This window comes from Oncorhynchus keta, chromosome 34 (assembly GCF_023373465.1).
Source record: "Oncorhynchus keta strain PuntledgeMale-10-30-2019 chromosome 34, Oket_V2, whole genome shotgun sequence".
Taxonomy (NCBI): Eukaryota; Metazoa; Chordata; class Actinopteri; order Salmoniformes; family Salmonidae; genus Oncorhynchus; species Oncorhynchus keta.
This window is the reverse complement of record NC_068454.1, coordinates 42989502-43016789: the sequence shown is the minus strand read 5'-3', so window position 1 is coordinate 43016789 and position 27288 is coordinate 42989502. Positions and strand designations below refer to the sequence as shown.

Here is a 27288-nt window from a genome sequence, read left to right as displayed (position 1 = left end):
GCGTCATAGTTATTGTCGTTATTTCTGCGGTTGTTCGGGGTCCTTTGCTCATTAAAGAATTCACCTCAAGGCATCGCTATTTAAATTATTACGTTGTTATTAAGGCGGATATGCCTTTTATATGCCTTTGGTTTGAAAATGGCTCGAATTTCCCCCACTGTTAATGAAGCCCTGCGGTTTTATGACGGCTTTTAGCTGGTGATTTCTTTCCACAACAAGAGCGGGGAAAGAAAACCTAAATAAAATCTTACAATAAACACTGAAAGGGGGTGTTTGTTTTTTGCCTAGTCTATGAGATTATCTGGAGAAAACGTGGAAGAGACGCTTACATAAACACTGCCAGCGAATAACAAATGAATTATGCAATTCTTTTCTAAATTAAAGCTCAAACAAAATGGAAAAATATCAAGAGAAAAAAAGGTAGGCCTATGTTTTTTCATCAGTTTATTTAATCTTAGATTATTCCTTTACTGCGTGCCAAACTGGAATGATTTACATCGAAATAGAGGGGATGTAGCCTATATTATTAAAATATTTTCATGCAGACCGAAATCCCACTATTTTACCCATGCCTGCGTTTAAATACCTGTTTTTTGTATATCTGAAATGGGTACGGATACAAAAACACCTCATTGATTCCTGCATTTTCACAGAACCTCTAACCAAAATACCAGGTATCAGGTCTGTGTGAACGATTCTACACTTTTTTTGCAGGTAAATTCATTAACACTTCCATTGTTTAATTCCTCCCTGATTTGAAATGCAAACAGCCTCCATGGATAAACAACACCCCCACCCACCTCCCCTACCAATTTGCCTATTACCCACTGATATGTATAAAAGGGATATACCATACAAGAAAGTGGTAAATAAGGGGCTGTTTGAAGGAGTCATAAACATTGCCTTATATATATTTTTTTTACAGGTTGTATAATATACTACATATTCTGTCTGAAATGGGTATGCTATGGTATTCTATGGAAACATAAATCAAAAGCCTCAACTACATTATTCAAAAATATGTGTTTTAATAAATAAGTTTTAAAAAAAGTACATTGGACAGAGTTGAAAGACTTGCTTATAAGTCAAATCTGGATAAATCCATGCAGCGTACTTCAAGAACGTATTCTAAATTGCATTGGTCCCTTTACAAGCTGAATATACATACAGGTAGGCCTATGTACAATACGAAACATTTATATATACTTCTATTTTGAGATTTTACAAACAGAACGAAATATAATTTCCCCAAAAAGATAAAAGATGGTTTTTCCTACTCTCATCACCATTCCGACATTAAAACAACATTATAATGCGCCAGCAGTAGACACGAGAAGCGTCTTACAACACTGTCTGAGTATGCAACTTTTCGGGTTATCTTCACTCCTTCTCACACTCTTCCAAGTGTTAGGTAATTGCACTCAAAGCACTCCAGGAGAGTTGTGCACCACATTATGCCCCTTGGCCACGTTTCTGAGGTTCGTTGGGTTCTTCAATAGACCCTTTGGTGTCTTCATACTTTGTAGAAGTAAACAGTCTATCAGGGGAAGAAAGAAAACATCAAAATGTTAGCGCCAATTACCAATATTACAGATTGCAATGCATATACCTTATCAAGCAATAGCATTATTATTAATACATTGCATGCGTAGCTTTATTTCACTGAATTCCTGAAAGAGATTGTATAGGCTAGCCATGACACAGTGCGTTGCCTATTGGCCTGAAGGGTGGCACACGATCACTGGCATGGGAAGTCCTTAATTAAACAGTGATTTGGACCTGAGTGAAACCACATGTCAACAACGGAAAGGGATTTCATTTCAAATGTGATGCATAAACCACAGTGGCCTATGTAATTGCATCACTGGAAAATATATGAGCAGGCCAAACAGACTTCAGGGGATATGAGCACCTGTCTGTTTTAGGATGTTTTCATTTATATGGATGAGTGAATATTGAAATATTTATGCTGGTAATATTCCTAATGTGGCCTATGTAAATGCACATTTCCAAATTCATAGTAGGCTATTGCATTTTCTTTCTGTAATTTATGAGGCAAAGCTTAAATGCAGCAATTATGTTTGTAGGCCTATTAGATTATAAATGGCCGTTTTGTTTCTTGAATTCGTTTAGTAAATATTAGTAGACTACAATTTGATATTCAGATATTTTTGGGTTAAATACATTTGGATTTGTTTGATTTAGTTTAAGAAAAACCAGCTATGCTGATTATATTATCAAATAGCACAATGCACGTGTCACTAGTATCAATTCGAGTAGACTAATATAGGCCTCGTGATTTCTGCCGCATACATTGTCTAAGTTTATTTTATAAATGTCGTTTAACGATTACAAATTCATTTTAAGACGAGCTTTCTCACTTGCTTTTCTTTACCATTCCACACAGACGAATGAAACCCAAAACAGCATTGACAGCAGAATTGGATACGGAAAAGACGTCCGGTTAAGTTCGAGAAAGGCTACCTTTAAATCACCATAGTGTAGTTTATTTGTCCTCTTTACAGAAGATCTGTTTTATACGAGTGGGCGGTCTGTAAACTTCCTGGTACCAGTCCATGGAAACTAAACAAACCAAAATCAGGCTTTATTTAACTGGAAATGTTTCTTTCACGGAATAAAATGTTTAAATCCTGTTCCAATACATCAGTAACCTACTTAAAATTGGTGGGCTACTATTCAGAGCATAAATGTATTTTATTCCATATTTTGGCCTATAGCTAATCTGTTATAAAGTCGTATAGCTAATCTTTTAAAAAGATGTAGGCATATCAAGAATTTCCCATTTTTTTTGCAGCAGCCTACATTTGTTTTAACATTTTGGCCTATGCAAATTGCTCTCTGTACAAAACTGTACATTAGAATTAGACTAGGATAACTACAATTAAATTAGGCCTAAACCAATGGCACAAGACAAGAAAACAAATGCACTATCAGATGGTTTTGTGGCATGCATAAATGAGTTTCAATGGCTTGCTTCACAGCTCAAAGACGCACAACGGTTGGGTAACGCTGTGCAATGATAAGGGGACTAGAAACTCTTAAATGACCGTAGCCATTTTTGACTTGCCGCCAGTATACCCACTACGCTCAATGCGCTCGCATCTTTAATAAAACTGCTGGTTTTGAACTCTCCGGCCCAAGTCGAGCGTTGCTATTCCTGCGGTCCCCATACAGGAAAGCGCTCCATTGTGAATGTGAATTGCCCGTGCTAGGTTGTTCAAGGCTGCTGCGTTTTGATGCGGCCTACCCCTCTATCTGTCATAGGCCTTAGAGGCCTCGCATCTTAAAAAGTCGTTAAGAACGGACAAGGATTAAATGCAAGACTGACATTTCACTGCAGAGTTGAACGTGTTTTCGAGCTGTCACGCCACTCACAGCAAGATAAAACCCTTGACGTTTCAACCATTTCACTCCCCCAGTGTCAGTGAGGCATTTTTTAAAGTCGTCTTTGGTTGCTACCCCAGTGTTTGGCAAGTAAAACATGTTCCAAAAAATATTATTTTGGCTACATTCAGAACACCAAGTTCCCATGTCTATAATCAAACAGCAGCCGTTCAACGACCCTCACTAGCATTTCAGAAGGCCTATTTTCTTCTTCTCAAATAGCAGTGGTGTTGTCAGGCAATGCTGATGGAGAACTTGTCTAACTGTGTATTAACCTGGCTCGTGCTCAGGTCATCCACATGCGCTTCTGCGCGCGCGCTGGTGAAATGTTTGCAAGATGCAGATGCCATGGCGTGGATGTTAAAGAATGTTACTTGTATAAGGCTACCCAGATGACTATCATGAACATTCACTGAGTAATTGGATAAGCTACACTTATTTCATTCATAATTCACTATAGTAAAGAGGAAATAGTTTCGCTTTCAGATCATTTGTGCAATAGTTGACCTGACGCTGACTTTTAGCTCAAGCCACAACATATTCTTATGTTTGCCCTAAGACAACCTACTCTTGTGTTCACGGCTATTATGCATAATAGCCTACGGACTAGCAAAATGTTTTGTTTCGTATTTTTGCATGAGAGGTAACGCTGAATGTACCACCTACCGCTTTGGCATTGAGTGAAGGGCTTTGGATGCTAATGAGATGCAGACATTGACCACGCGCCCTCCATCCGCCACACCGAGAAAGCGTAACTGAGTCTCTCGTGCGCAACATAGCTGCAGCTCGACATCTTGTTGTCCATCTCGTCGCTTTGCAGCACCTGATAGAGGAAGTCTATGTATCTGGAGGCCAGTTTTAGTGTCTGGATCTTGCTCAGTTTATCCGAGGGTAGCGTGGGGATGATTTTGCGTAAAGACGAGAAGGCTTCGTTGAGCGACTGTGTCCTTTGCCTCTCCCTGACGTTGGCCAGGCACCGCTGGTTCTGCAACTCCTCGTAGGACTGAGTGCTGCTGCTCGGACTCGGTTTTTTGCCCCGTTTCACGTTACTTGGACAGCTGTCCTCGCTCGACTTTTTACTGTGTCTCCTCTTCCTTCCAAATATTTTCTGTTGCCTGTCCAACTCATCCTCACTGGTCAGTAGGCTATCCATTGGGGAGACGGGAGAACTTGAGCCCTCTTCCATTTCTCGTTTAAAGAAATGCAAGGATAGCAAAGAAAAAACGGTCTCCACTTTTGAAGCTGTGGTTACAAAATATATCAGAATATGCCGACACCGACAGAAAGTGGTTTTAAAGAATGTCTTACTCTACGACTATTATGTTCTAAACGTTTTGGGAGTAGGATACTTTCAAACCTACGCTTGAGGTAGTCCTTCTCTCCGCAGGAAGTTTTTCCCCAATTTTTTGGGGAAAACTTTATCCCAGTTTCAGATGCTAAATAGTTGTCTAGTGAAGAGGGGAGGCAGTATCGGGCTCTGATTGGCCAGCTAATAAACAGGAGGGAACAGTCTTATGTTACACTCCGTAGCTATATTACAGCAGCCCAGGACCTCAGAACAGAATCATGTCAAAACAATCAAATATCAATGACAAAAGTAACAATAGACCTATTATCTTTATTTGTATATAATTCATGTTTTGCCTACCTCTTCCATAATTGGTATGAAATAGACTACAACTAATAGACCCTTAAAAAAAAGAATCAACAAATGTAGCATGGTTATTAGGCCTTTGATAAATGCATGATTCATATTATGAAAAGTGTGTTGTTTTATAATTTGATAATCATAAACAATACCCATTTAATCCCGTATTGACTATTTTAGTACAATAGCGACATCTTCATGATGAATATAATACATTATAAATATACGCCTATGTAAGAACCAAAATATAAATAGGCTGGGCCTATATGTCATCGTATTGTAATACATAAAAAAACACCTACCCTATGCAGACAGGGGGATATATATATACTCTTGTTCCCTAATCTAATCAAAATTCGGTATGCTTTCTCAGTTTTCATAAAATGTGGAAGTCAAACAGGAAGAAAGCTTAAACTAACCGAAAAGTTCTCATGTTTCTCTGGATGCCTCCAGCATGCGTTTTGTCAAAGTTCAACCTCTTGATGTGTGATGTCATGTTTTCTACTCATAACAGTGCGCAGTTGGCTCGTATTAACGGCCCCATTCTCCAACAGTGTGTGATCTCTCGAATTATCTGCTGCCAAAATGCTCCGTTTTCCGAGTCAGCTGACGTCTACTTTTAACATTGGAGTAAAATCCCACTGTGTATGTGTTTTACCTTTATCTAAAATAATCTGTAGTATTTAGATAGGATTTCCATGAATTCTTCCTCATAATTAAATACTGGCATGGGTTAAATTCCTTGGAAGGATATGTGAAGGAATGTAAAAAATAAGAAACTTCACCCAGATGGAAGGTTTTATGTTTTGCAATTTTATTCTTTATAAATTCTATGAACTCAAATACTATACCTCGATATCTGTTTTGAATTAACTTTATAAACAACACTTGAAAATGCGTTTTACAGCATCTGGGTAGACCAATATAAGCCTACTGTCAAAATAGTTACAGTGCCTTCAGAAAGTATTCATATCCCTTGACTTATTCCACATGTTGATGTGTTACAGCCCAAATTCAGCTTTTCACAACTCCAGTGTAGATTTGGCCTTGTGCTTTACTTTATTGTCCTGCTGAAAGGTGAATTCATCTCCCAGTGTCTGTTGGAAAGCAGACTGAACCAGCAACAAAAGCCTTCACTCATGCTGCCAAACATACCCTTGTAAAACTGACCATCCTACCAATCCTCAACTTCGGCGATATCATTTACAAAATAGCCTCCAATACCCTACTCAACAAATTGGATGCAGTCTATCACAGTGCAATCCGTTTTGTCACCAAAGCCCCATATACTACCCACCATTGCGACCTGTACGCTCTCGTTGGCTGGCCCTCGCTTCATACTCGTCGCCAAACCCACTGGCTCCATGTCATCTACAAGACACTGCTAGGTAAAGTCCCCCCTTATCTCAGCTCGCTGGTCACCATAGCATCACCCACCTGTAGCACGCGCTCCATCAGGTATATCTCTCTGGTCACCCCCAAAAACAATTATTTCTTTGGCCGCCTCTCCTTCCAGTTCTCTGCTGCCAATGACTGGAACAAACTACAAAAATCTCTGAAACTGGGAACACTTATCTCCCTCACTAGCTTTAAGCACCAACTGTCAGAGCAGCTCACAGATTACTGCACCTGTACATAGCCCACCTATAATTTAGCCCAAACAACTACCTCTTTCCCCTACTGTATTTATTTTGCTCCTTTGCACCCCATTATTTTTATTTCTACTTTGCACATTCTTCCACTGCAATTCTACCATTCCAGTGTTTTACTTGCTATATTGTATTTACTTTGCCACAATGGCCTTTTTTAGCTTTTACCTCCCTTATCTCACCTCATTTGCTCACATCGTATATAGACTTGTTTATACTGTATTATTGACTGTATGTTTGTTTTACTCTATGTGTAACTCTGTGTCGTTGTATGTGTCGAACTGCTTTGCTTTATCTTGGCCAGGTCGCAATTGTAAATGAGAACTTGTTCTCAACTTGCCTACCTGGTTAAATAAAGGTGAAATAAAAATAAAATAAAAGGTTTCCCTCTAGGATTTTGCCTGTGCCTAGCTCTATTACGTTTCTTTTCATCCTAAAAAACTCCCTAGTCCTTGCAGATGACAAACATACCCATAACAGGATGCAGCTACCACCATGCTTGAAAATATGAAGAGTGGTAGTCATTGATGTGTTGTGTTGGATTTGCCCCTAACATAATGCTTTGTATTCAGGACACAAAGTTAATTTCTTTGCCACATTTTTTTTGCAGTTTTACTTTAGTGCCTTATTGCAAACAGGATGCATGTTTTGGAATATATTTATTCTGTACATGCTTCCTTCCTTTCACTCTGTCAATTAGGTTAGTATTTGTGGAGTAAGTACAATGTTGTTGATCCATCCTCAGTTTTCTCTAATCACAGCCATTAAACTCTAATTGTTTTAAAGTCACCATTGGCCTCATTGTGAAATCCCTGAGCGGTTTCCTTCCTCTCTGGCCTTCTGAGTTAGGAAGGACACCTGTATCTTTGTAGTGACTGGGTGTATTGATACACCATCCAAAGTGTAATTAATAACTTCACCATGCTCAACGGGATATTCAGTGTCTGCCTCGTTTTTTAAAACCCATCTACTGTACCAATTATGTGTTCTTCTTTGCGGGGCATTGTTCTTTGTGGTTGAATCTGTTTGAAATTCACTGCTCAACTGAGAGACCTAAACACATAATTATATCTGTGAGATACGGAGATGAGGTAGTCATTCAAAAGTCATGTCAAACCGTATTATTTCACAGCGTGAGTCCATGCAACTTATCATGTGACTTGTTAAGCAAACGTTTACTCATGAACTTATTTAGGCTTGCCATAATAAAGGGGTTGAATATTTATTGACTTTTCATTTTAAATTCATTTGTAAACATTTCTAAAAACATAATTCCACTAGTGACACAAAATCTCAATTTAATCCATTTTAAATTCAGGCTGTAACGCAAAAAAAATGCGGAAAGAATCAAGGGGTTTGAATACTTTCTAAAGGCACTGTATATAAGTTTACACATGTTTACATATATTTTAACCTACAAATATGTAGGCCTAATGCATTTACTGTATGCTTATTTGCTACTTTAGCTTACTGAAAATAAGCGGAACTCCGTTTTTTTGTTTGTTGCAGAGAGCAATTTTAGAAGTTGCGCAATTATTTGAACACATGTACATGGTCCTGGTGTGAGGACTGGTGTATCTCTTTGACTGGGATGGTAATATTGCATGTCAAACAGCTTTTACCCGCATCCAGTGTCCCCAAAAGCGACTCTGGAAAGTCTCAGAAAAGGTAGAAGTTCGGTCACCAGTAATTGAAGCTGAAATATCTTGGTTTTAAAGAAATATGTCATATTTTAAATGTGTAATCCACTTTCTTATCAGTCTAGAAAAATGAATAAACCATCAATAGACAATGCAGCACTTAAAAGACCAACCAACACACACGCGCACACACACTTCCCCCTGATTATACCCCCAAAACCCTTTGCTCCACGTCTGCAGGTTAATGCTGGAGGGCAGTTTTGGCCAGGGGAGTGGGGTCAGAGATGGAGGTAAGAGGTTGATCTTCCACAGGGACTGTGCTATGCAATATGGTCCTGGGCCAAATCTCATTTTCTTGACCGTGCAACCTTTCCAGTAAGAACAATATGACGTTTCACTCAATTGTCTCTATTATGACCCAAGTCAATTAAAGTACATTATTATGCACTGTTTAATTTGCTTATACTTCATGTTGTAAAACACTTATTAGATTGATGCCTATCCTGCTGAGCGTGAGGGGTGATTCTCTCCTGTTCACCTATAAGTACAACATGCTTTGGGAATTGTATCCCTGCAAGCATGGTATCTCAGTTTTCAGACATATCCCTCTCACGATTAACTAACAAACATTTTCATTTCTCAGATTATGAAGATTTACATAGATTTTCCCAGATTACACCATTTGAACCCACCACTGATGGTTGTTTCAGATCTGATGAATAAAAGGAAATGTACAATTTTCAATAAAAATAGCGGTTGTGGAAAAAAATCTGAGCGAGTCCCAGACAGAATCCATATGGCCTGAGCCATGCCTTCCTTCAGAATCCCAGGGGATTAACAGGTAGAGCATCCTGCACATGCATTCCATGCAGGGCCCAACCAGAGGAGAGGGGGTCATTTAGGATACTTCTGGCCCCAGCGCCGTGGCATGAAGCATAGAAGCCACAGCACGTCAGCGAGGGAGAGAGAGAGTGTGTCTGTGTGTGTGTGTGTGTGTGTCTGCATGCGCGTGTGTGCTTGTCTGCATGCATGTTTGTGTGTATGTGAGATGACCCGCATCAGATCAAAGATGAGCTCGGGGCCGTATTTCACCCAGGCAGGATGACGCATTAATATCTCCCTGACACCTCCAAACCACCTCCACATGGGCCCGGCCTTCCCTTAAAAAGCCCAGATCCTTTCTACAGAGGCCTGTCACATCAATCGACACACATCCTCCGCATACAGCATGCTGACTTCAGATCAGGGTAATAAATAGAGAACGAGTGGCCGGGGGAGAGGTGGGAAAGAGAAAAGAAAAATATGACCCGGCATATGTGCGGCATCAGTCAATGCTTTTATGAAGCGTCTGCCTAAAAAGGCAAATCGATGGGCGCCGGTCCGGCCCCTGCAGATCTGACAAAGGTTAGGGAACTGTTACGAAAGGTTATGAATTAGATTAGTTGTTTTGGGGCGCTCGTTCTGTGATGAGTTGAATTTTACTGTCCATGTGCATGCCAGAAATGGTTAACTCTGGGTTTGGACTGCAAACCTGACAAGGCATACCCCCAAAGGATCTAGGCAAGTGGATCTAAAGTGTACTCAGATGAGGGCCCCGTGTGTGTTTATGTGTGTGTGTGTGTGTGTGTGTGTGTGTGTGTGTGTGTGTGTGTGTGTGTGTGTGTGTGTGTGTGTGTGTGTGTGTGTGCACGCGGGTGCATGCACGAGTGTGTATGTGTCACGGTGTGTGAGAGAGAGCAAGGGAGAGCATGTGTTTCATACCAAGATGAACAAAAGGTCTTCAGCAGAGAAACAGCTCCAGCTGGTTTTCATTAGCAGCACTGCCTGTGTCTATTGCTAACAGTGCAATCCCTGTTACTACTCATGTTGCTGCTTCCATGAACAAATGACCGTCAGCATATCAATACCTATTGCTCTGCAATTGAAATTGATATTGCTTGTATTTTCAAACCTGTAATTCCTAGTACCACGATTGCCCTGAAACACACAGATGCCACTGCTTTAGCTCTTAAACGCCATTTCTACATTGCACACAGAATGGCTAACCTTATGTCAACTCTTTAATTTAAACTTCCAGTGGAGTCAAAAACGTGATGTCCCGTGTTTTATATATGCTGAACAAAAATATAAAACGCAACAAGAAGCAATTTCAAAGATTTTACTAAGTTACAGTCATATAAGGAAATCAGTAAATTGAAATAAATAAATTAGGCCCTAATCTACGGATTTCACATGACTGGGAATACAGATATGCATTGATTGTGGCCTGTGGAATGCTGTCCCACTCCTCTTCAATAGCTGAGCGAAGTTGCTGGATATTGGCGGGAACCGGAACACACTGTCTTGCACGTCTATCCAGAGCATCCCAAACATGTTCAATGGGTGACATGTCTGGTGAGTATGCAGGCCATGGAAGAAGTGGGACATTTTCAGCTTTCAGGAATTGTGCACAAATCCTTGCGACATGAGGCTGTGCATTATCATGCTGAAACATGAGGTGATGGCGGCAGATGAATGACAAACCATGACGTGACCTCAGGACACGTCATGGTTTCTCTGTGCATTAAAATCTATACCATAACCCCACCATGAGGTACTCTGTACACAACTTTCACTTCAGCAAACCGCTCGCCCACACGACGCCATACACGTGGTCTGCGGTTTTGAGGCCGGTTGGACATACTACCAAATTCTCTAAAATGAAATTGGAGGCGTCTTGGTGGTAGAGAAATTAACATTACATTCCCTGGCAACAGCTCTGGTGGATATTCCTGCAGTCAGCACACCAATTGCACGTTCCCTCAACTTCAGACATCTGTGGCATTCTGTTGTGACAAAACTGCACATTTTAAAGTGGTTCCCAGCACAAGGTGGACTTGTGTAATGATCATGTTGTTTATTCAGCTTCTTGGTATGCCACACCTGTCAGGTGGATGGTTTATCTTGGCAAAGGAGAAATGCTCACTAACAGGGGTCTAAACACATTTGTGCACAAAATTTGAGAGAAATAAGCTTTTGTGCATTTGAAAAATTTCTAGGATCTTTTATTTCAGCTCATGAAACATGGGACTAACACTTTGCATGTTGTACCCCTCCCCACTCAGACCAGTCCCAGACAGTCCTACCAACATTCTTGCTTGAGAAATTGTCCTTTGCTAAGAAGCCATTTTTGTTTATTTTTGACCATTTTAATTGAAAGCACTCTAGCTAGGTTTCCATCCAATTGGCGACAGATTTTCATGCGAATAAGTTAAATGGGATTCCAACACATTTTCAACCCTGCTGATCTTTTTCTCACACATTTTTTTGTGCGTTATATAGCGAGTGTCCCCACTGGTATTGGCATGTGTGCTCCAGCCAACAGCTCACAGACATAGTGCGGGTATAGCCTACATGAGATTATAACCGATAAAAGAGCGGGATTATTTTTATTTGTCAAACGGCAGCCAAGCATTTCCCTCCCCTGTCGTTTTGACAAGCAGCTGTGGGCAAACTTTGCTCTGTTAGCCACCCTGGTCACACTGAGTGGCACACTGAAGGGAATCAGGAGAACAAACATGCCCCCACAAAAACTACAGTCTGTAAACATCACCTGTTCAGGCACTAACACCAGGAATGGACTAGGAAAAGATATCAGCCCGGGCAATTTGAACACACAGGCCAATTCTTTTTCCTCTAGGCCACCACACCAGCCCATTATTTCTCCAACAGGCCCAATTGGCTAAAAATTGACCACTCCATCTGGCATTTGCGAGACCTTTCCTATTGACAGTCCATCTCTGACTATCACCAACACCACCACTACCGCCAACCATGACCCAGTAATGGAGGAAGTTAGTTGTGGGCTTTTCAATGAAACGGGGAGATTTCACAATATTAAGCCACTCTTTTCCAGTAAAGAGGAGTGACTCATGTTCTACAGCATTACAAAGGGAAATGTCCTCACTAACAGGGATGTAAACACATCTGTGCACAAAATTTGAGAGAAATTAGCTTTTTGTGCATACGGAACATTTCTGTGATCTTTTATTTCAGCTCATGAAACATGGGACCAACACTTTGCATGTTGTATTTATATGTTTCAGTGTATATTTCCACACTATGAGGCTGGAATAATACTGTGAAATTGTGAAAATGATGATAATGTCCTTTTAGTGTAAGAGCTGTTTGAAAAGCCCACCTGAAATTTCAGCCTGTTTTGGTGGAATGGAGTTTTGGAATTCCATGGCAAAATCAACACGAGGTGAATTAGTTAATAGACCAATAAGAAAGTTCCAAAACAAATTTTCAGTCCTACCAACATTCTTGCTTGAGAAATTGTCCTTTGCATAGAAGCTAATTTTGTTTCTTTTTGACCATTTTAATTGAAATCACTCTAGCTAGGTTTCCATCCAATTTGCGACGGATTTTCATGTGAATATTCTAAAACAAATGTACTTCTTGTGTGCAATTATTTAGTGCACGTAAAAATACCTTTTGCGGTAAAATTCCCATGTACTGAATAAAAATGTCAAGTTAAATGGATATCCAGCACATTTTCAACTCTACCAATCTTTTTCTCACATTTGTTTGCGTTATATAGTGAGTGTGCCCACTGGTATTGGCATGTGTGCTCTGGCCAACAGCTCACAGACATAGTGCGGGTGTAGCCTACACAAGATTATTACGGACAAAAGAGCGAGATTATTTTTATTTGACAAAAGGCAGCCAAGCACTGATGATCATGTCACCAGAATAAGATGGCGTTTCAAATGCCATTTCTTCTATAATTCATTTTTACAAACACAAAAAGATCCCACCTTGGGTGACGTATTTTGTTTTGTCGACATTTGGGAACGTTTACTGACGCATTGTCTGTTTCCATCAAGCCTATAATTACATATTGTATTAGAAATGTACTTTACTCAAGTAAAAAGGTTGGATGAAAACCTGGTAAGTAAAGGTACTTAATTGTTACCCAGAAAATATTTGATATTGAGATAAAAATGGCTGTTGGACCTTTAACAGTAGCAGTAGTCCCTTCTTATGTGACGTAAAAAATATACTATTGGCTGTAATGTTAGCATTTCCAGGGAGGGACTGGGACCAGAAATCGTCCCGGGCAATTTTAACACACCAGCCCATTATTTTCCTAAATTTTAGACAGCCCCAATTGGCTAAAGATGGACCACTCCATCTAGCATTTGCGAGACCTTTCCTATTGACAGTCCATCTCTGACTATCACCAACACCACCACTACCGCCAACCATGACCCAGTAATGGAGGAAGTTAGTTGTGGGCTTTTCAACAAAACGGGGAGATTTCCCAATATTAAGTCACTTTTTTCCAATAAGGAGGAGTGACTTGTAATCTGCAGCACTATAGAGGGAAATGTCCTCAAATGTATTGGTTACACAAGTTCTGACAAAAGTATAGCGCATAGACTACTCTGATTACTGTAAAATAAAATGTAGAGAGAGAAGGACCCCACTCATAGACAAACTGATTTGTATGACAAGCTCTCCCTGTTTCATATACAGGTGGGGCTGGTTTCTTGGATATAGCTTAAGCCTAGTCCTAGAGAATTCTCAATGGAGAGTATCCGGGAAACCAGGCTCGATACCTAGGCCACTATTCAAATCAGATTGCGTGTTAAGGTGTTGGAGGTGTAACTGAAGTATGAGCTGATAAATAGGTGAGCTGCTGCTCTTGTGTGTCACAAACCACTCCCTTGTTTATTATCCCTACCACGTTAGAAGCTCGAAACGACGCCTCCCGAGTGGCGCAGCGGTCTAAGGCACTGCATCGTAGTGCTTGAGGCTTCACTACAGAACCGTGTTCAATCCCAGGCAGCCTGTTGCGACCGGGAGACCCATGAGGCGGTGCAGAATTGGCCACTTAGGTTATTACACAATATAGTGTTGATATCCAGACTCTATACTTATGGTAAGCCCCTTTGGTGAATGAAGCAAGAGACAATTTCAGTGAGTATATGTGTTGGGGGGGGGGGGGCATAGAAACCATAGGCACTAAAACTCAAAGAGCCATCCTTCACTGTCATATGCCTCTCTGTGGCCATCCATTCATATATCCACACCTCCTCCACTGCAACGCCGATTGACAACGTGTTTCTGAAATTGCATTAGGGGCCCTTCATAAAGGTTTCATAGGGGAGTGTGTAACAGCTTGAAGCGTTTAGGTTGGTTTAACATGATGCAGGTTTCTCATAGGCGTTCTCGAGTGTGGACAGGGGCCCGGGGTGCCAGAGGTCCCCAGAGGCCCCCCAGTGCCGCTCTCTTCACTTTGATATTCAGGGCTATAGAGAGTAAAAGGCCTATCCTCAGTGCGGAGTTCAAAATGCCTGACTTGCACATGAATTGGCCATGGTAACAATATTTTCTGGCATATATGTAAAAAAATTTAAAAAAACTAACGCCAAGGGCTCAATTCAATCCGTTTCGTAGAAGTTCCACGTTATAGCGCAATTTAAATGTAAAGGTATGAATAATGCAGCGTGCACCGTGAATGCAGTCTCCGCCAACATGGGAACATTACCTTTACATTTCAATTGAGCTATAACGTGAAACTTCTGCCATATGGATTGAATCGAGCCTTAAGCTTTTTCAACCTTTTCGCTTTTTGTACATATTATCGGTGCATATTGGTTTGGGGAAGAAAGAAAAAAAAAAAATCGGACTGGTATTTCTCTCCACTGAAAGTAGGGCCTTTAGTCATGAACTTTCTCCCCTTTCCCCCCTCACATTCAACTCAAGCACGTTTCATTGACTTGACAGTTACAGCAAACAGTGTTGCCAGAGCCATTATGTTGGCGAAAACACAATTATATGTACAACTTCCAGGATCTGAACCCAAACACAACCCCACCCCACCCCCAACTACAAACCCCATCTGGAATAGAGGGTTTCTTGTTGATGAGATGGAGAGTCAAAGACTGATTAAGTAAACAGGTGAGAGAGAAGGAACGGTCAGTAGGGTGCTGACAAGGGGGAAGGTCACTCCACTGCCTCCTGCACAAACACAGCTAGCGTGATTAGCATTGCACTTGTGACCGTGGTGCCAAGGTTAGCAAGGTAAGCCTAGCTGCTGGGCCCAGGTTCACAGCGTCCTGTTTATGTTCACAGTACCCAGGTGGCCTGAAAGGCTAAGGCTGGCCTGGATTGGGTTGGAGGGGAGATGACCAAACCAAAAACCAAAGGCAAACATGGGACCTGTTTGCTTTGCTGATTGGCTAAAATGAGGGGGTGACGATGGGGTTGTCATCAGCAGATGTCAACACTGAGGCAACGTTTACAGTAAACTGTCCGTCCCTGCTCCCTACATCTCACCTAGCTTACACCCCAGGCCCAAATCCTTCGGTCTGCTATAAGGAGTTGAGTGGGCTAGTGCATTGTCTAAAGCACAATAAAAGTAACTTTTGTGGAGCTCAATTAACACACCAATAAAATAACACTGAGTAAAGGTATGGCTGTATATACATGCTAATTTGACATTTCTCTATCCAGTCGAGATTAGCCACGACGGCTACAATTGCCTGCAGCCCCCTTAGCGCTTAACACGTAGAAAATACTTAAAGCATCTCTGTTTATCTAGACTCTCTGCTTAGCGTGTTTGTGCTGGGCACCAGGAGAGCTGTTCAATCCGAAGAGGAAATTATTGAAGGTCCCAATGCTCATCTGAAAATGCTTCAAATGGGCCCCCCGCCGTTCGGCCCCGTCAGCAAAGGGCCCGAGTCATATTGTAAAGCATACTTTCCCCACACACCACTCTGAGTTATTAGCTCCCAGGCTAAAGCAGAGTGGCAGCCCTGTGAAGAGGAATGATAATGACAAAAGCAGGTGAGGTATTTAACTAACGTTTCACAGCTATTGAAGCGACGTGGAGAGACTGGGTACCGGGTAGGTCAGGTGGGGAGTCAGCTTCTGCTTCATCAAATGGCCCTTTATTTCTCACCTCTTAAAGTTATTTGAAGTATTTGGGACCGTTGTTTATGAATTAAAATATTTTAAATCAAATGTATTTAACGTTACTTATGAGTTGCTCATGAAATGTTTTCAATGTGTAATATAGTTAGTTTAGAAAGAGTTTTAATTTAAAAAATGTAAAAGCTTTTATGCATTTAATTTCCTAGGCACACACTTTCTTGGTTTCCTATTAAAGCCACAGTCTGTAAGATTGTCTGTCACTGATGGTCCAGGAGTGAGTTTTGGGCCTACAGCAGTCACATGACTTGGAATCAAGTCTGACTCCAGTCACCAATTTGATGACATGAGACGCGACTTGATATAAAATAAATTGAGACTCAACTTGGAGACTCAATACTCGGGACTTGACGTTGACTTGATAATGATCATTTTAAATGATCTGGCCAGGTTTTGTAACGTTTTGACACTCATTTTGTAGCACAGAGTCTCCGTGGATTACTCTCCACGCAGCCAGACAGTAGCCGCAGCATCGCCCTTGCAAAAGAAATGTGCAACAGATTGGCTCGTGAAACGCACACGTTGCCCTCTGATTGGACCTGTAAACTGTCAATCAACACAGGTTGCGTGAGCTAGCAAACAGAATGCTGATTTGCTGTAAAGCTATAGGATTGGGTGCAGTGCAAACATCAAATTGTAGGGAGAGAGGATTGCCATAATAGGTAAATATGCAGCTCCAAAAATACACTACATGACCAAAGGTTTGTGGACACCTGCTCATCGAACATCTCATTCCAAAATTCTGGGCATTAATATGGAGTTGGTCCCCCCTTTACTGCTATAACAGCCCCCACTCTTCTGGGAAGGCTTTCCACTAGATATTGGAACATTGCTTTTCATTCAGGCACGAGCACTAGTGAGGTCAGGCACTGATGTTGGGCGATTAGGCCTGGCTTGTAGTCGGCGATCCAATTCATCCCAAAGGCGTAAGATCGGGTTGAGTTCAAGGCTCTGTGCAGGCCAGTCAAGTTCTTCCACACCGATCTTGACAAACCATTTCTGTATGGTCCTCGCTTTTTTGCACAGTTGCATTGTCATGCTGGAAAAGGAAAGGGCCTTCCCCAAACTGTTGCCACAAAGTTGGAAGCACAGAATGGTCTAGAATGTCAGTGAGTGCTGTAGCATTAAGATTTATCTTCACTGGAACTAAGTGGCCGAGCCCAAACCATGAAAAACATCCCAGACCATTATTTCTCCTCCACCAAACTTTACAGTTGGCACTACGCATTCGGGCAGGTAGCGTTCTCTTGGCATCTGCCAAACCCAGATTTGTCCGTCAGACTACCAGATGGTGAAGTGTGATTCATCACTCCAGAGAACGCGTTTCAACTGCTCCAGAGTCTAATGGCAGTGAGCTTTACACCACTCCAGCCGACGCTTGGCATTGTGCATGGTGATCTTAGACTTGGGTGCAGCTGCATGGCCATGGAAACCCATTTCATGAAGCTCATGACGAACAGTTCTTGTGCTGACTTTGTTTCCAGAGGCAGTTTGGAACGCGTAGTGATTGTTAGAACTGAGGACAGATACATTTTTTTAGCATTTGGCTGTCCCATTCTGTGAGCTTGTGTGGCCTAGCACTTCACTGCTGAGCCGTTGTTGCTCCTAGACGTTTCCACTTCACAATAACAACACTTATAGTTAACCGGGGCAGCTCTAGCAGGGCAGAAATTTGACGAACTGACTTGTTGTAAAGGTGGCATCCTATGACAGTGCCACGTAAGGCCATTCTACTGCCAATGTTTGTCTACGGAGATTGCATGGCTGTGTGCTCGATTTTATATACCTGTCATACTATTTTATATACCTGTGTGCTCGATTTTATATACCTGAATAGCTGGATTCAATAGCTGAATTCACTAACTTGAAAGGGTGTCCTAAATACTTTTGTATATGTAGTGTAGTTTGGTGATCAAGAATAATACCTGTTTACTTTGCAAGCTCACCAGCAATGGGGCATCAAGCAACAATTGGGCCTACTGGTACATCAAAATTACTTGAAGTTTATCATTTACTTATGAAGCTTGCATTTGGAATTTGTTGTTCAAATGAATTATTAATGTGGCGAGGACGCACATCCCGCCAGCAGAGAGCGCTTTGTTTTCTTGTTGAAATGTTTGCTGTTGCTTTCACACATTTAAATGCATAATTCTACATTCCATCTAATCATACAATAATTGCTAGCATTTCATCATTCTATACACGTACCGTTTATTGCAACACTTGAACATGTCTGTTTCATACTATACATTTTCTTTTAGCCTACCATTTCCAACCCTTTTATTTTTTTATTTTTTTATTTTACCTTTAACCAGGCAAGTCAGTTAGAACTTATTTTCAATGACGGCCTAGGAACAGTGGGTTAGCTGCCTGTTCAGGGGCAGAACGACAGATTTGTATCTTGTCAGCTCGGGGATTTGAACTTGCAACCTTCCGGTTACTAGCCCAACGCTCTAACCACTAGGCTACCCTGCCGCCCCACCCTCCGAGTGGGCGCGATGTTTTGTGTGTACATGAACGTCCACAACACTCATGTAGAAGTTATGTTTTATTTAATTCAATGTATGGTTTCCTTTGTTGATATTTCACAGGTTAGTTCGGAGTTCCGTGTCCTATGTCTCTGTCATTCTGGCTGTGCGTAATAGCAGCATTCGCGCATAGAAATAGGCTAGGTGGCCTGCGCACCACGGTTTGGAGTCAAGTGTGTTGAATAAGAGAAAATGATTGTTCCATGTATGAATGGTGATGGAATATCATTAATAATCATTACGTCTGATTCAGACAAGTGTACCAATGTAACAATGGATGTGCAAATGGTCTTTTACATTGTAGAACCGGTTTATTGGTTCTATGCTTCCGCTACTCTCTGATCATATATATGCATAGTCACTTTAACCATATCTACATACTACCTCAATCAGACTGACTAACCGGTGTCTGCATGTAGCCTCGCTACTGTATATGGCCTCGCTACTGTTTTTCACTGTCGTGTTAATTTCTTTACTTACCCATTGTTCACCCAATACATTTTTTGCACTATTGGTTAGAGCCTGTAAGTAAGCATTTCACTGTAAGGTCTACTACACCCGCTGCATTCGGCGCATGTGACAATTCAACTTTTATTTGATTGTATGGTCCTGGGAGGGGCCAAGCGCTTATACAGTATGTACCTTCTTGAGCTCCTGTTAGAAAGATTACATTAGTTTTCTCAGGGGGAGGCTGTAGAATCTTGCCCTTGTATATGTATATGTACTTGTATATGTTGTATGATAATGGGGCTTTTACCATTAAATCGCCAAGACTTGTAAATAAAACTACACTCAGAGCACGTCAACCTTCCTTGCCTTCTGCTGATTTCATGCCCTTAAGACTACTACAAGGTCTCTATTTTACAATTACCTGATCAAAATCTCAGGGCTACCGAGTGGCACAGCGCTAAAAGGTGTTATTGCAGTCCCTGGTTCACTTCTGGCCACGATTTGGAGTCCCATAGGGCGGCGTCCCAGCGTCGCCTGGGTTTGCAGGGGTAGGCCGTCATTGTAAATAAGAATTTGTTCTTAACTGACTTGACTAGTTTAAAAAAATGTGTTGTAGACAAAATAATGAAGGCTGTCTGATAGCCTCAATAAATAGACAAAGGTTAGCAGTCACTGCATGTATAGATGCATTTTTTTTTCTTGACTTGAAAAAAACTTGTCACTAGACTCGACCTGTTCTTAGAATGCACGACTTGACTCCGAGACTCGACCCGTTCTACTTGGAACTCGGACCTTGTGACTTGAAACTTGCTTGTTACTCAAATAATAGTGCATTGGTCTCACCTCTGGCCTTACAGTCCAGCCAAAAGATGTGTATATGGATATAGGCTTTCAAAAAAGCAAGTCATTTCAGGGTAGAGTTGAGAGAGATTAATTATCTTGAGGACTGAGCTTGAATAGGAGGATGGAGAGAATAGAACGTAAGGAAGTGTGGACGTTAAATATCAGAGCGGTTGGAGATTCATTGGTCCTTTGGGACGAGGAGTTAGCCCAGATGCGGCAGCATGCTGTTACCATAGAGACGTCTTCTTTCACTTAGAGCTCAGTGTGCCACATAACATGGAATCACTACCATGAGTGAGTTTCATCTAAGCATAGACATGCTGGTCATATTTTTCTTCTTACACCAATAAACAGTTCCAAAAGCACCCGTTTCCTGGCAGCTAATGGTTTTCCCTTCTGACACCTGGAGATAACATTTGAAGTTAGAACCATACGATAGAACCTTGGTGTGGTGTGAGTGAATTGGGGCATCACAGTCTAACAAAGCCACAGTCCGTAAGAGGGTTATTTCAACAACCTATTTCAATGAATAATAACCCATTGTTTATTGAAGAATGGGCTGTACATTCTTTATGAGCTTAGTACAACTGTCTTACCCTATTATAACCCCAAATGGAACTCCAATGTTTGTTATTTTTATGTTTCAAATCAAGTGGTGGGGCTCTGGCTGACCTTTAACAGGTATTATCTCATATTCAAAGTATGTATTTCTATCCTGTCATGTACTTTGTTGTGCTACTGTTGCATTATTATTTTAGACATACAGACAACAGAGCCAGAAATCTTGCTTGTTTGTAGGTGACCAAATACTTATTTTCCACCATAATTTGCAAATAAATTCATTAAAAAAAAAATCCTACAATGTGATTTTCTGGATTTCTTTTCTAATTTTGTCTGTCAAGCCCTCCCAGTCAACACCACCTCATAAGATTGCCTGCTGCAGTTGTTCCAGTTTGCAGCCAAACATGCAGCATAGAGGAGACCAGTAACGGGGCCCTCATCGGCATCATACAGACATTCCCGCTCTGTGAGCATTCCAATGAATTGAACAGTCAGCCACATGTCGGCAAGTATCCGGCCAGTAACCTTCACCTGTCAGCGTCAACAGCTTTCACAGGTTCACCATTTCCTGCTTTCACAGGTTCACCATTTCCTGCTTTCACAGGTTCACCATTTCCACCATTTCTGTACAAATACAGAAGGAAACCCACTTCATTACTTTGATATATTTGATAAACCAATTGTGAAACATCATTTATGTAAACTGACATGAATTTGTTGTTTATCTTCCATTTATTATATGCATATACTGTAATGTCCAGAGTATAACCTAGCCTGGTGGACCCAGCCTAATCGCTGTGTTCCCCATTCTATTACACTTTATGATATCTGAAGTGAAATAGAAAGGTGAATGTAGTGATCAGGTTGGTTTCACCAGGCTAATCATAACCACCATTGATAATCTGGTGTGGCAGGGTAGCCTAGTGGTTAGAGCGTTGGACTAGTAACCGGAAGGTTGCAAGTTCAAACCCCCGAGCTGACAAGGTACAAATCTGTTGTTCTGCCCCTGAACAGGCCATTGATAATGTAATCGGTGCTCTGCGTTTGTGCCTGCATGTGTGTGTCACCTGTACCCAGATTCAACATTCAACAAAGACCAGTGTCTTTGATGAGGGTCCAGAAGCTGATCTACATTGCTATGGCAAAGACCTCACCTCTTGCCTGCTCACCAACAGTCATCGATGGGGAGAAGAGTCTGACCTGTTCAAACTTCAACATAGTATATGTTTGTCAGATATCACCTTCAATAGGTGATCACCATCAATAGAACAGTGACTGTGTGTATATGTTCACAGATGCATCTAACTTGGAGATTTGCAAGATGATGAGATGAGACAGACAGGTTTGATGTCTCTGAATGACACTCAACACATCACAATGTGAAGATTATTATATATGCCATTTAGCTGACGCTTTTATCCAAAGCGACTTACAGTCATGTGTGCATACATTCTACGTATGGGTGGTCCCGGGAATTGAACCCACTACCCTGGCGTTACAAGCGCCATGCTCTACTAACTGAGCCACAGAAGTACCACAATACAGTACAGCAGGAATGTCCATTATATACAAGATTTCTTGAGGAACAAGCCAAAAAACGAGGCCAAATCAGCAGGACCAGTTCCCCTTTTAAAGTGATCATCTCATTTCCCCTGACATTTAATGACTCAGATCATATACCTATTTTCTATCCTAGCCTACTTCATCAAAGTAAAAGTCCAGAGAACTAGCCATTACCAAAATGTTTGTTTGTCAAAAGTTACTGGTCTCTGAAACGGTGTGCCCACCAGAAACAACCTCTGGTAAACTGGGAGCCACTAGTGGCAGTACATATTGTTGCCACAGGTTTGCACAGATTCAAATATAATCTCGAGAGAATTGTTTTCCAGAAACAAACTGGTATACTGTTTGCCACTAGTCGTAATAAATAATGTTGTTGCCAAAGGTTTGCTGCAAATTCACCACTAGTGGCAAACAACTTCTGGCAACATTTTGTCACAAACTTGCAGCAAGAAAAGTAATGTGTATATCAAAAATATATATGTATGTTCTCTGTAATAGGCCTACTGTGTATAAAAGTAGCCTACCATGTATGTAAAATGGACTGAGTGTAAAAAACATTAGGAACACCTGCTCTGTCCATGACATAGACTGAGAAGGTGAATCCAGGTGAAAGCTATGATCCCTTATTAACGTCACCTGTTAAATCCATTTCAATCAGTGTAGATGGAGGGGAGGAGACAGGTTAAAGACGGATTTTTAAGCCTTGAGACCATTGAGACATGGATTGTGTATGTGTGCCATTCAGAGGGTAAAGATTTAAGTGCCTTTGAATGGGGTATAGTAGTAGGTGCCAGGTGCACAGGGTTGAGTGTGTCTAGAACTGCAACACTGCTGGGTTTTTCACACTCATCAGTTTCCTGTGCGTATCAAGAATGGCCCACCATCCAAAGGACATCCAGCCAACTTGACACAACTGTGGGAAGTATTGGAGTCAAGATGGGCCAGCATCCCTGTGGAATGCTTTTGACACCTTGTAGAGTCCATGCCCCGATGAATTGAAGCTGTTCTGACGGCAAAAAGGGGGTGCAGCTAAGGTGTTCCTAAGGTTTTGTACACTCAGTGAATGTAAAATATGTATGGGTCTTTCTATAAACTAGTGTACCAGTGAGGAGTTCCTATACTGGACAACTTGTTAGAGTTGTTGATAAATCATTGATAATAATATGCAATTGTTTTCATGTCATTACTTTAAATTATAAGTAGGGGAGCATAGCTACATTCAATAAAACTCACGAGTTGATTTAAAACCTTTTGTCATGCTTGGTGTCTTGAACAATTTGCCCCAAAATCGTGTGACATAAAACATTACTTTTCTGTCCTTGCATTTATGGCAGTGTAAATTGTCATTATATCATATATCAAACATTAATCAGTTAAATTAGACATCTAATTTTGACCCTTTCAGAATCCTGGATCTAGCTATTAGACAGTTTTTTTCAGTAGAGCATTCAGAAATGCAGTGCAACGCTCTAATCACTAACCTAGTGGTTAGAGCGTTGGGCCAGCAACGAAAGGTTGCTGGATCGAATCCCCGAGCTGACAAGGTAAAGATCTGTCGTTAAGCTGCTGAATAAGACAATTAACCCACTGTTCCCCGGTAGGCCGTCACTGTAAATACGAATTTGTTCTTAACTGACTTGCCTCGTTAAATAAAGGTTCAAATAAAAACTGTAACATTTCGTGTCTCCTTATGTTAGGGGGTGAAAACAGTTTCCATGGGGGGCACACACATTCAAAATAATGTTTGCATTGCACAATCGAATGCGTCTAACTGAAAGTCAACTTACCTTGCTACTTAAAACCTAAAACGATGCTTCATTAATTAATGTGGTTCTTCAATAATTATGCATAATACTTAGTGGATGGTATTTGGTGTCCAGCTGATTAGTTATGCCCTGATACTTTCACACATCATCATCTGATCCAGGAAGGAATTTTCCAAATGACAGTCAAGTGACAAACAGCTGTTGTGATAGCACATGCGATGCATCAACAGCCCAAGTGTTGGGGGAAAAAATCTGTTTGGGAGGAATGTCCACATATTTCGATGTCTCATTCGTTATGCCGGCGAAGACAGTTGTGCCTGGATCCACATTGAATATAATATCCTTAGCAATGTATTTATGTTGATCATCTGTTGCTGTCTGCTTGATTTACAACAGGGTCTTGCTTGATTTAACAGAGGAAGTATCAAGGTAATGAGTTCATGTTTTCATTTGTTTTTTGTGCCTCGGATTGGTCACCAAGTCTTCTGTGTGCAATTTTGTAGGATTATTGTGCAACACCAAGCCCTATTAATTATTCTAGATATAATGACAACACATAACATAGCATAGTGGGCTTATTCACAATATGATCTGGTAATGAAACAACATGACATATATTTTGTTTTCCATGTTAGACCTGCAATTTGAAACAATATAATGGGCTTGAAGTAGCCTACTTGAACTTGGATTTGTAGCTGGCATAGGCCTACCTTGAAAATGTCCTTAACCCTGATCTGTTTCACCTGTCTTTGTGCTTGTGTCACCCATCTTGCCTATTATCCCCTGTGTATTTATGCCTGTGTTCTCTGTTTGTCTGTTGCCTGTTCATTTTGTTTGTGAAACCTACCAGTGTTTGTACCCCTGCCCCTGTCTGTTTCTTGCTCCTGTTTCCTAGTCCTTCCCGGTTTTGACCTTTCTGCCCGCCCTGCCGCTGCCTGCCATTCTATACCTTGCCACACCTCACTGGATTATTGACCCCTGCCTGCCCTGACCCTGAGACTGCCTGCCGTTCTGGACCCTTTGCACCTTCTCTGGATTACTGACCACTGCCTGTCTTTGACCTGTCGTTTGGATGCCCCTGTATTGTACATAAACTTTTGTTTCTTCGACACGTCAACATCTGGCACATACCTGAAACTTAATTTGGTGCTTGAAAATGTATTATAATAAGTGTAGCCAATTTATAAATCCTCCTGCTTCATTTGAATTATGTGTGATTTAATTTTTGATCCGTTTTTGTTTCCTGCTGCTTCAAATGAAGGGTGTTGCAGCTACTCTGTTATAGTAAAAACATGTGCGGATCTTGAGGATGGCGACATCTAATGTTGGCTTTCCATACAAATCCTTCCAATAAACAAGGAACCTCATTTTTGGTCACGTTCTCATTATAAAAACGGAGATGGTGATATTAATGTGACCGCTATTCATCGCTTTATCTTCTTAGGACTGAAATCCCATTAACGGGATCGATATGACAACAGCCAGTGAAAGTGCAGGGCGCCAAATTCAAAACAACAGAAATCTCATAATTAAAATTCCTCAAACATACAAGTATCTTATACCATTTTAAAGGTACTCATGTTGTTAATCCCACCACAGTGTCCGATTTCAAATAGGCTTTACAGCGAAAGCACCACAAACGATTATGTTAGGCCAGATCCAAGCCACAGAAAAACACAGCCATTTTTCCAGCCAAAGAGATGATACACAAAAAGCAGAAATACAGATACAATTCATCATTAACCTTTGATGATCTTCATCAGATGACACTCATAGGACTTCATGTTACACAATACATGCATGTTTTGTTTGATAAAGTTCATATTTATATCTCAGTATACATTGGCACGTTATGTTCAGTAATGTTTTGCTTCCAAAACATCTGGTGATTTTGCAGAGAGCCACATCAAATTACAGAAATACTAATTATAAATGTTGATGAAAATACAAGTGTTATGCAAGGAACTTTAGATACACTTCTCTTTAATGCAACCACTGTGTCAGATTTCAAAAAAGCTTTATGGAAAAAGCAAACCATGCAATAATCTGAGTACGGCGCCCAGAGAACAAATACATATATCCGCCATGTTGGAGTCAACAGAAGTCAGAAATAACATTCACTAACCTTTGATGATCTTCATCAGAATGCACTCCCAGGAATCCCAGTTCCACAATAAATGTTTGATTTGTTCGATAATGCCCAACATTTATGTCCAAATAGCTACTTTTGTTAGAGCGTTTGGTAAACAAATCAAAACTCATGAAGCGCGTTCACTAGTTGCAGACAAAATGTCAAAAAGTTCCGTTACAGACTGTAGAAACTTGTCAAACAATGTATGGAATCAATCTTTAGCATGTTTTTAACATAAATCTTATATTCCAAACGGAGAAATGCTTTGTCTTCAGAAAAGCAAAGGAACGGGAGATACCTCTCATGTGAAATGCGCGTGACCAGCGCGTGACTGCTGGCAGACCTCTGACTCATTCCCCTCTCATTCAGCCCCCTTCATAGTAGAAGCATCAAACAAGTTTCTAAAGACTGTTGATATCTGGTGGAAGCCTTAGGAAGTGCAACATGACCAATATCCCACTGTAACTTCAATAGGGGCTGAGTTGAAAATCGACCAACCTCAGATTTCCCACTTCCTGGTTGGATGTTTTCTCAGGTTTTTGCCTACCATATGAGTTCTGTTCTACTCACAGACATCATTCAAACAGTTTTATAAACTTCAGAGTGTTTTCTATCCAAATATACTAATACTATGCATATATGAACAACTGGGACAGGCAGTTTACTCTGGGCACCCCTGGGCACCTTATTCATCCAAGCTACTCAATACTGCCCCCCCAGCCATAAGAAGGTATTATGTGTGCCTGCGTTGGCCACATATGCTACAAAAAAAATCGCCATGCACGCACCCAATCTATTTAGTCAGGCGATGTCCACATTATTCTCATACATTTTAGAATGTAATAATAATTTGAAAAAGTGCCTGAATGTCATTGAATTTGACTTGCCAATGTTTGTACGAGCCCTGCTTAAAGGATGTATAGTCCTATGTATAGTCCTATAGTCCTGCGCATAGCCCAGAGACTGACGCGCAGATATATCAGCCCAGAAGAGAGAAGCAAGAGATTGAACTTCACTCAACTTCATAGAGCAGTTGTCACCAACCGGTTGATCTCCAAGGAATTCCTAGTTGATCACCAAACATTTATGTAAAAATAAACGATGAAGCCTTGTGTTCCTTTTAT

General features: G+C 41.0%; 1 protein-coding gene across 1 annotated transcript; it reads right to left on the bottom strand.

The window, feature by feature from the left end:
* Positions 1 to 447: 447 nt before the first annotated feature.
* On the bottom strand, positions 448 to 4836 carry LOC118367178 (twist-related protein 2-like). Its single transcript, XM_035750305.2, has 2 exons — positions 4072 to 4836; positions 448 to 1537 (listed from the first exon to the last, which is right to left on the bottom strand). Exon 1 carries the CDS (start codon positions 4589 to 4591, stop codon positions 4103 to 4105), a length of 489 nt encoding a protein of 162 aa, XP_035606198.1. The 5' UTR covers positions 4592 to 4836; the 3' UTR covers positions 448 to 1537; positions 4072 to 4102.
* Between the last annotated feature and the right edge of the window lie 22452 nt (positions 4837 to 27288).

What these genes read in the sequence shown, in the direction of transcription:
- LOC118367178 (XM_035750305.2), bottom strand. Translation starts at nt 4,591, where the DNA reads ATGGAAGAGGGCTCAAGTTCTCCCGTCTCCCCAATGGATAGCCTACTG.